Raw genomic sequence first — 11,458 nt, 5'->3', positions numbered from 1 at the left:
GATATATTTTCATATTTTTCTTTGTAGTCATGGATCCAGAGTTCCTTTCTAGATTAATTCCACAAAATAAGGAGCATGTACGACCAGCATGCAAGAAATGTGGATATGCTGGACACCTTACATATCAATGTCGTAATTTTATAAAAGTAGACCCAAACAAAGAGATTGTTTTAGATGTTAGTAGTACAAGTTCTGATAGTGATGAAAATTATGTTACTCCTTTAACTGAATTACGAGAAAAGGAATTGAAAAAGAAGCTTCAAGAAGCCAAAAAGAAACACAAAGAAAAGAAAAGTAAGAAGAAATCTAAAAAGCGTAAAAAGTCAGAAGTAAGTGACAGTGAAACAGAAACAGAAGTTTCCAGTGAAGAAGAAGAAGAAGAAGAAAAGAAACATAAACATAAAAAGAAGAAAAAGAAATCAAAACATAAGAAACATAAAAAACATAAAAAAGACAATTCATCAGACAGTGACTGTGATGACAAGAAAAGATAGTTTTATTTTTTTTTACAATGGTCCAATACTACTAAAACTGTAAATATTTTGCTCTAGTGAGTATTCTATGTATACAAATAAAATTATGCCATTTGTAACTTACTGTGTGTAAAACAACATTTATGAATTTACACAAATTGTATATTGTTTATACACAAATGAAAAAAAATCTTCCAATTTATGCTCATTGGTAGTTAAAATATTTTCTCCATTAAAATGATCAATTACAACCACTGCACTAACTATAATAAAAATTATTTTATTTTTTGCAAAACAATAATGAAACAAATTGTGTATTATTTTGTTCCTGTTAATTTTATTGGAAATAAATGAAAAAAAGTTTCACATCTAATTGTCTCTATTCAATTTCACACAAAATCCCCTATGAGAACAGTAAACACTTCTATTGTTATTTTTAGTGATTTAAACTAACCTCAAAAAATTCAAATGCCGCTAGTGAATATGTATTGCGCAGCACAAAGTATACACGTTTAGGTTAGAACGAAATAAGTTAGTAAACAAAACATGACACGACACGCTAGAAATTGTACGGCTGGTGCTGTTTATACATATCATGAAAAAAAGAAAGATGCATCAGCCTCGGGTTACGGTACAAATACCCAGAGAGTAGGAAAAGATTCCGTTAAGGATTTCGATTGTTGTTGTCTCACATTACAACCTTGTAGAAATCCTGTCATAACGTCTGTATATTATATCGTAACATTTATTCCTTGTCCTTATGTTACATCCTTAGTTTTATATTTACAGGAAAGACGGTTACTTATTTGATAAAGAAGCAATCTTGGAATATGTTTTAACCAAGAAAAAAGAGTATGCAAGGAAGATGAGGGAATATGAAAAGCAAAAGCAGCATGAACAGGTAAATAGAAATATAGCAAAAATATTGTACATTTCACAATTAATTTTTGCAATTTATTTAGGACAAAAATAATGAAAAAACTGCTAATGAAGAGCTGCAGAAATTACAAAAGTTTTTGAAAGGAGAGAAAAATATTGTTTCTAGAAGTCAAATCCTTACTGAAGAATCAGGTTCTTCAGTCTCAAATATGAGCAATGGCAAAGATAAACTGTTACCAAGTTTTTGGATTCCTTCTAAGACACCAGAGGCAAAAGAAACTATGTTACAAAAACCAGATAAAACAATTTACTGTCCTATTAGTGGAAAACCATTGAAAATAAAGGATCTTATTCCTGTGAAATTTACTGAAGTAAAGGATCCAGATGATAGAAAATCTCTCATTGTTAAGCAAGCAAGATACATGTGCCCAATTACACATGATATTTTAAGTAACAGTGTACCATGTGCAATTATAAGGACAACGTATGATTTTTAAAAATTTAATATTGTTTATTATTTTATGTTTCATACGTTAAACATAAACTAATATCATATGACAATTTTTTAGTGGTGATGTGATTACAATGGAATGTGTAGAAAAAATTATAAAAAAAGATTGGATCAATCCTTTAGATAGTACAAAATTGAGAGAATCAGATATTATACCTCTCCAAAGGGTAATTGTTAAAAATAAGTATAAAAGAAAAATGAAATAAGCTATAATAATAATATTGATGATTTCTATTCAGGGTGGGACTGGATATTCAGCTGTCAATGATTGCTTAGAAGGGAAACATGAAAGGCCAGTATTACAAGCATAAGACATATAGGTGTTATAACTTTCACAAATATATAATTTTTAATGTACAAAACTGTAAGAAGTTAATGTTATATTAATAAAATGTGTAATTTACTTCCATCTTATTGAATAAAAATTATCCTATCTAAAAAAGAACTTCGAGAAAAATCCGAGCCTTTACACATATCGTAACGTTAGATATAAAATTATGTCATATTTGAACATATTTATCATAAAAAGAAATCAATATCACCATTTTTCACAATTATTCGATAGTAATAAAGAATTACATACCTTTGTATTCCAATTGCATTGAGTCGAAAGATGCTCCATTACGACCATAGGAATTGCTTTATATAATTACGACGTTTGTTAATTTCGACACATCGTATACACTTATCACCACACAATTAAAATAAAAAGGGCTAATATATCGTTACATTTCACATTATTCTCCACGTTTTACTAATATCAACGTATGCCCGCGGTCGCGAGTAGTTTAAATTATAATTGTTAGAAAATGATGTTTTATTTCGTATCAGAATATTGCACACTCTATTTTCATATCGCGCACTATTTTATCGAAAACTTAGTTCGAAAATGTTCGTGGTACTAGATTATTAGTATTTATAAAAAGAAGTTAATTTGTTATTCGTTAAAATCAAATTCATTCACGTATGAAGTAACCGTTAGCTCAAACGAAACTAAGCAACATGGTTGACTGCACATTTCGACTTCCAATCGTTACACAGAATTCAAACACTTTTTAGCGCGCTTTTTAGTGAGCGGGAAAGCGCCAACCCATAATTCCTTGCGCGCGAAATATCGATTCGCGATCCAATCAAGACTGAGGCTTCTGTCAGAAGGTGTCGCCATCTTAAGGAATACAGTTTTTTAAAGCATTCCGAAATTCTGGCGCTCTGCCGGCCAGGCGGCAATCTGCGGACTACGTTAGTGTTCGCTGTTCGCGTAGTGCTTCCGCGTGTTCGAAAGTTCTATTTCCCGCAATTGATATTTTTATCCGGAAAATCGAGTGTAAGCATCAGTTATGAAGTGCAAAAGTCGCGATGATCGTTCGCCAGTAAATTAAAGGTGAGTGTTTCTCTGCGTAAGTGTGCCTTTTATCGGATCAAGTATTGTCACATGTGCAATGCCACGACAGTAACATTTTGTATGCCTGGTAAGTCAGCAATTTGGATACCTTTTCGAACGAAACAATCGTCAAACAAAACCGTTGCAAATATTCATAAAAGTACTGACGGACTATTTGGCTTATAAAATAGGATAGAGTTCTTAAATTGCAATACAACCGTTCGATACATATTCCAGTAGCTCGACCACTAGTTTTACGTATAAGTTTTCAGGCAACTTCGTGAACAAGCGTCTACAATAGATCCGTAAGTAGGACATGTAAATGCATCGATTGGTTGTCTATCAGCAGCGAGATAATGCGATTGGAAAACCGTAAACGAAATTTCGATGCGTTTCAGACTCGTTCGAGTTGCATCTTGTTAAACACGAAACATTCGAAAGCAAACAAAACTGTGACGTTACATAAGGCAAATATCGTATGTTAACTGCACCAATAAGCTTTCAAGTATTAACCTTCGTTCGTAGTTCATACTTTTGATCATTTTCGTTTGTGCGTTCGCGGGTTTAACGTGATGCGACCCCACTACCAGACACCGCGACATCTCATTTTTCACGAGCGTGTATTTTCTGCAAGTAGTGTGTCAGTCTCGTCTATCTCAACACGCGAAAATGGTTAGTTATTTTTCACTTGGAATTAAATAAAGGATATAAAATGTATTCACCAACGATTTACGAATTAATACGAAACATATATTCGACAAATATTTACAACCTAAAAAAAGATACACTAGTAAATATAAATTTTACGAACGTTTATTATAACAACTAAATCGATTTCAAGTTATCGATTACATCGATTTTGCGTGTCTCGCTGCAACTTCAATGCTAGTCAGTGCGGTTGATCTAATCAAAACGATTAAAATCGAGATTGCAATCGTGTTGAGTTCTGAATAGTAACTTGAATGACGTATCATGTAAACATAAAACACTCGAAGTAATTAGTCGCTAGATTTATACCTTAATTAATCTTCGAAAACTATTAGCAAGAAAAAGGAATATGTCGTTTCACTGAATTATCAACAAATAATCATAGAAACGCTGTGTTATTATTCTCAAATGGTGGTTAAACATTTTTTTTACACACAATTGAAGTTGCAAAGATAGATTTTATTACAGTGATCTAGTTTGTTGGTAACCGTGGTGTAATTTACACATATTAGCAATTATTCGCAAACAGCAATTGTTCACCTAGTACTATAATATCGCGATAATTAATAACATACATTTCACGCAAATTACTGCTAAATATACACGCAGAAACACATACGAGCTGCACAAAGTATCTGACGCTTTAAATAAGGAAAATGCAAATTTATCGGTAATATGGTGGCACAATAATACCACCAATGGTAAGATATTCTTCCGTGCAGATTTATATTTATTAGAATATATAGGTATACAATTTTCTATGGTGTATGTATGTTTATATGTATACGTGTAAATATATGTATATATAATACACACACACAAAATTGTATATCTATATATTTGTGATAGCATTAGATATAGATGCATACGTACATAAACGTACGCGAAACCTTGTTATATCACTAAGCACATCTGCACACTGTCTACACAATTACAAAATATGTACTGTCCGTGTATGTGCACGTCGTACGTGTGTTCCGCTCTTACATAGTCGCGCGAGCATGTATACGTGTCATACGTAATAGAAGGTTAAGCTAGGTTGACCGACCATGATGCAGAGTGCATGCGTAACGAATAGTTCGCGCCGATCGTACGAGAACGTATAAGAGAGTAAAAACACGATACCGCGCATGTATTTTCGTACACGCGTAGATGATAAGCGGGCGACACAACGTTATATCATCGTCTAGGAGGCGCATGGCGCATATTGCGACACGATCGCTGCAGTTCTTTCACCCATTCGATTTGGCCGCACTATAGGCATTAATACGTATATGTAGTTCGAAAGTGACTCGGTTGGTAACTCCTCCAGATGCGAATCTTACGATCGATTTGCTGGTCTTTTATCAGCTGCGCTCGAGACGAAACAACGCGAGTCAATGGATAGACTTGAGATGAATTAAACGATGATTATTCTTAAATTAAACTTTTAATGACCGTACATCAATTGTTGCAGTCTGTATGTTATAATGGGTATAGAATTGGTACGGAAAGTGTTCGTACAGTAACATATTCACTTCAATAGTGTAAAATGTTTACTTTTATTGAACGCGTCCTTTGTTGGTATTAATTAGTTTATCTGTGCTATTCAGTGTAGAAATTAAATAACAGTTTCATAATTGTTTATGTATATACAGAATTACGTGAGAACAGGTTGAAGATTTTATGAATCATAAAAGTATGTAATAGAATTTTTGCGAAAATAAAATCCAATTACAATTTTTAAGACTTACTATACAGTTATGTGGAAAATTCCTCGAAAATTGCTCGATAGTATCTAATATCTTCTACTTCATAGTATTTGGGTGTTGATTTCTATAAATAAGGAAAACTGTCTGCATTCTCCTCAAACCGGATTTAAAGATTTACAATAACATTGATACTTTTCTGAGCTCACCTTGTGTTATTCTTGGAAAGCTTACAATAGGACTAATTTAAAATTCTTGTATCTAAAATTATTTGAAGAAGTTAGCACAAAACAAAATTGAATTTTATTTATCCTCTTCTAATATTTTCTGTTATACAATATTCTATTCTATCTGATCATTTATCACGTCTTCTTCCATCAGATTCACTTCATAATTATATAAGATATAATTATTAATTTCAGTTTAATTTTTTTAATTTCCAACAGAGGAAAGATTAGGTCAGAAATGAAAAAAAACATGAAGTCATTAACACGTAAAACTAATGAAACGTAAAGCCTGCAGTTCAACTTTTTCTCTTGTGTAGTATGTGAAAAAAGAATCCGCTTGTTTGCTTATATTTAATTTAAGAAAATAGAATTTTTCTCAGAAATGTTTTGTCGACCTTCTCATTATTTACTAATACTGCTAGCCGATTACTTGGATAATTAGAATTATTTTTCCATGATTGTAATACATTGACTGATTGCATAATTTAAATCTAAGGAACGAAGACTCATTCTCGTATGGCTTTCCTCGATCGTGTGATTTTTTGTCGATGGGTTTAATCGGTCACTTTCAAGAGCGCAATAAGGTCCCTTCATTAACGGCAGTCTGCAGTGGAGAAAGTAGGAACTGGCAGTTCTTACTTTACTACCGTATGTGGTTCGCCTTTGTTGTGTAGACGTACTAAACTACTGACCTCCCTTCGCAAGAAACTCGCAGACACACCCGTGCACCTAAACGTAATCATAAATATACCTGTCATACTTGTCATACATGCTAACTACTTGTATTCTGCATTAGAATTTATTCATTCAATTCAATTTAATGGGTAAATAAAATATCCTTGTACAGAACATTTTTTTATCGAGTTTTTAAAGTAATTTTATGAAACAAATAGTTTAGTAATTTTCTACATTTTATACTTATTTTCTTAACCAATTTAAAATGATAATTTTAGAAAAAGTAGAAACGTTATAAAATTATTCGTTCTTCTCAATGTAATTATGTTTGAAGACTTTTTACCAAAAATTAACATATGCTCCTTATAGGTTATGTACAATGGTAAAAATTACTTTTCAGTGTAATAATTGAAACGAAGCTTTTAATGTCCGTTCTTACAGCAAATAATTTCACAAAATAGTAAATGGCTTCATAATTTTGTATATTTTATACTTATTCTCTTAACCAATTTAAAAATAACAATTTTAAAAGCAACAGAATGTAATAATTTTAGAAAAAACAAAACTGTGTGAAAACAATTATGTTTGAAAACATTTTACCAGCAATTAAATAATGGTATCCTGTAAATGTGTAAAAATTACCATTACAATAACAATTGAATTCTTTCGATTGAATTTAAGCCTATTCGTATATTTCTGCTTTTAACACATTCACGCTTATGTAAGAAAGGTATACATTTTTCCAAGGAAAAATTTAGAAGTGATTTCATGCTACTGAGAAACAGCTGATGTTTATATGTATGAATCATAATTTTCAAACGTTTTCTGTTTACCTCGCTCGTTCTATCATTGAATTACGTTAGATTAATGGATCGTGGGAGATTCAAACGATTGGATCCCTCTTTTTGTGTACGATCACTTTTCGAATCTATAGTATCTCGCAAAATGTTCACTGGTCGGTATAAAAAAGAATTCCTCGACGATTAGGCGAAAATAACGACCGATAGCTGGCGGAAACGGTTAACCGCGGTCGCTTGTTAATAAATATATAGCAGTATGCTCGGTCACTAGTGCTTCGTACACACTTTAAACATTACGTAATACGTCTTGCGTGTTTTGCGGTGCGCATTACCTCATATCAAAGCAATTCTCGAGTATGGCGCGGTCATTTTCCCACCGTGGCTACCCTCCCTCCTGGCTCAAATATGCGTGAACTTGTTTCCGTTTTAGAAAAGACACTTCAGGGAAAAATAAGAGTTTCCTTCTTTCTTGCGAAACGTTCCGCAGGGTACACAGGACACTTTGTCCGTGCTCCTAACCTCACAATTAACTTTATTTGCAATTTTAATCGATCTGCAACATTTGTAGAAAATTGCTCGATCGCCAGGAAGTTCTTACCCTCCGGACATCTTTCGAAATACCCCGTACTCTAAATCGATCATTGTTTTTTTTTTTTTTTTTTTTTAAACCATTCAAATGTTGAACAGCAGTTTGTAAAAGGATTTTCTGTTGCTTCGATAAATATTTATCTCGTGCCACTTAAATGCCAGATTAAACCAATGCCTTGTGAATTTCTTAGAAATGATCGAATAATTGTTTCAACGAGAAATTATCAAATAGAATCTGTACACTGAGCCGAATAATGGTTCCTGATTGCTTCACAAGAGGTTAGGTTAGAAATATTTACGTATGTCCTGCAGTCTTTGTGAGTTTCTTAGAAACGATCGAATAACCACTTTAATTCAAATTATCAATTGGGATCTATATGTTAAGTCGAACAATGGACCTCGAAATTATTTCACAAGAGAGATCAACAATACACTTTAAATGTTCCAATGTTTCCGAAATTATAAGTATTGTACGTTGGCCACTTTTTTCACGGACTCGTCTTCGATCGATTGTGCAGGGAAAAAGTGTTTCTACCAATTTCCATTGTATTAGATTAAAGGTAGGGAAGAACTCGTCCTTGTCACGACTCGTAGGATTACATGTCACCGCGTAACATCACTTCCGACTGGTATTCTCGCTTTCGATGATACGGTTTTTTCACTGCCGACTCACGAAACGATCTATAGATCCCGGCTTACTTGCTGTATTTACGTAACGCAATATCGGCCGTGCAGAAATCGGGGGAAAAAAGTGAATCATCGATTACACTTGTTAGGCTGCAACATGGGCGATGGCTTCCTCGTTAAACCTTGAATAAGTAATCTGCCCCTGAGGTGATATTCTGTATAGAAAATCGCTCGATAATGTGTGCTTTTCGACAAATTCTCTTCCTCACCGACAGATCCCTTTCTTCGATAAGAATTGTGAAATATTTGATTTATGGTTTTAACGGCCTTAAAGATAAACCGATCCAACATCGCGATAGATCACGCTCTAAGAATTATTGCCGTTTAAATATTCAAATTGTTTAAAGATAAACTGGTAATTGCAACAGAGCGGAGGTATTTTAAAAATGATTGTTATTTAAATTTGACAAATATTTTTCTATAGCGTTATTAGAGTCGATTGTTGCAATTTACATCTTATTTCCGTAGCGAGAAAAGATATTTCCTTTATTTCCGAGCGAATATTATGCATGTGAATAAGCGTTGTTACATCACCGGTTATGTTCATACATTATGTCAGAAATTTAATCTTTTACTTGGTAACATGACTTTATGGTCTCCACGCTGATACTCAGATTGACTGATAAACGATTAAATTGCAACCTCGTGTTAATGTTACAATACTGGGGCAATTAAAGAATCATCTTTCCGAACTGTTTAGAAGAATAAACCGAATATGAAGGATGAAACGAGCACCGCTAGTGAGTTAAGTTTTACTTAATTTCCGACCCAGTCACCTAACCTAACTTCCAACAATTACCTAACCTCGCTTAATTTTCATATTCTCTCGAGTAACGTTAATTGTAGCTGTTTTAATTGAGTAAATATTTGTAATTGTAGTGTAGTATAATATAATTTCTTATATTATTGTTAACTCTAATTTAAATAAACAAGCAAAACTGACACTATTTTAAAGAATAGAAAATTTAAATGAACAACTCTGTAGGTGTTGCAATTACAAGTTTTCAAACTACGTCATTTTTATGTAGAGGTAAAAAAAAAAAGCCTTGGACAAAGTTGATCGTATAATTATATGTTTGATAAAATCGACGATAATTGCACACGTTGCATTCTAATGAATTACTCCAAGCTGATATTTGTTGCTACACGTTAAAGGTTTACACTAGCATTCTGCATTGAAATCTTGTTTTCTGCAGATACGAGTGAGACCTCTCGACCTTTTTCTCTTTGACGTGTTATATTAAATGGCACTTAGCGCAATTACATTTTCTCGCATATATGTTCGGGAAATGTGGGTGACCCAATTTCTCGCGGACGTTAATTTAAGAGATCTTCCGTGAATGCATGAACGATTCGTGCGTGGAAGTTTGCAAGTCAGTGTACGTCTCCACGTTGGAAAAGAAATGTCACCGTATTTCCATAGGAACAATGAAATTAAGCGGCGGGAAATAGTAATTCGGATTTATCGTATACATTTCACAGTTTGAATTAGTTTAGAATGAAAATTTATTTCACCGTTGCTTAACTTTACAATTTAAATGTATGTTCCTTTTTACGGTAAACATCGTGTGATTCATCGTACGAACTTTGAAAATGAAATTTTCCGTACTAGAAGTTCTTTCGCACACGAGTTCGAAGTTAAGGAAGAGTGAAGCACAAATGTTGCAAAAAACTTGGAACACAGATAACAACGTTGTAAGGAAGTAGTAACACATTAAGCCGCATTTGCATATTTTCACGTAAAATCGTATGTATCGGTCAGTATGTAAAGTAATAATGCTAATCTCTGTTTACAATATCGTAACACGTGTGCTTTTTTACTGAAACATGTTTCAATGTGCATTGATAAAATACAAATAGGACGGGACGTCTTCCGAGCTGGCATCTCGCTCGTGTCTTGCTCGAACGTGCGTCGTTATTACTCAATCTCTGTTAGCTCATCTTGCTTCGATTCAGGAATCGAATTTTTTTTTCAATTTAACGTTTGAAATTCGCTCGAGACGAAGTGAAATCGTTTCTGACTTGCGATAACTAATTGATACAGTGAAATTGCGTTGTCATACGAAAATACTGTTTCATAAATATAGCGAGATGCAGGATATAATGAAACCGAAACAGAGGTAACTTTTTACGTACAAGTCAATTGAAAATGTAGAGTATAATTGTTTCACGCGTTCATTTACGTAGAAATCAATTTTTATTATTGGTTGTGTAACTAAACTGCAATTATATTACTTCATCGTTGATTGTTTTTATGCGTGTTGACGTTTATAGGCGCATATTGGTGATAATATGACTTAAATAATAAAATTAAGTTCAGAGTTATAGTACCTTCTGCATTCTTCGTGTAGAATTTTTATTGGACGAACTGAAGCGTTTTTATTTTTCCAATATGTTTTTTAATTCACTGGAAATAGTTTGTAACGTTATATGAGAAAATTTCATTCTAATCGTTTTACTCGCTTTCACACGAGAAATAACTTCCTCTTCGGTCATGCCACAATTGTCAGGATACAGTCTGTGTACTTCCATAGTTTTATTCTATACTCAAGCAAAATAGCCTAACCACAACCGCGGTGTCACCGCTTAATACTTTAACCTGTTAACTGTGTTCACTTCTCAAGCAGAAATTTACCATCTATAGTTTATAATAAACAATGAATAAATGTTGTAACTAATGTTTCATTTCGGTTCTTGCAACTGTGAATACGACGTATTTTTTTTATTTAATACAGGCATAACAATTAAACATGAATAATTTTTCAATAAATAAACTATTACGTTCTAAGTACAGTAAATTCTCTACAACTGTCAGTCAGTTTGGATTCTACAAGTGTCAGT

The 11,458-nt window shown here is 33.1% G+C and overlaps 2 protein-coding genes across 2 annotated transcripts in view; both read left to right on the top strand.

The window, feature by feature from the left end:
- LOC108574458 (protein SREK1IP1-like) overlaps positions 1–494 on the top strand; it is a 1,020-nt gene extending 526 nt beyond the window's left edge. Inside the window, exon 2 of the mRNA XM_017937058.1 lies at positions 28–494. Coding sequence (XP_017792547.1) covers positions 30–494 — 465 coding nt within the window. The 5' untranslated portion in view covers positions 28–29. The remainder of the gene's footprint in view (positions 1–27) is intronic.
- A 525-nt stretch (positions 495–1,019) lies between these two features.
- LOC108574453 (nitric oxide synthase-interacting protein homolog) lies at positions 1,020–2,174 on the top strand. Its single transcript, XM_017937052.1, has 5 exons — positions 1,020–1,195; positions 1,263–1,374; positions 1,436–1,836; positions 1,922–2,030; positions 2,103–2,174. The coding sequence occupies exons 1-5, from the start codon at positions 1,020–1,022 to the stop codon at positions 2,172–2,174; spliced, it is 870 nt and encodes a 289-aa protein (XP_017792541.1).
- Positions 2,175–11,458: the final 9,284 nt, after the last annotated feature.

This window comes from Habropoda laboriosa, unplaced genomic scaffold (genome assembly GCF_001263275.1).
Source record: "Habropoda laboriosa isolate 0110345459 unplaced genomic scaffold, ASM126327v1 scaffold172, whole genome shotgun sequence".
Taxonomy (NCBI): Eukaryota; Metazoa; Arthropoda; class Insecta; order Hymenoptera; family Apidae; genus Habropoda; species Habropoda laboriosa.
Note: the sequence above shows the minus strand (reverse complement) of the source record. Positions and strands in the feature narration are given on the sequence as shown.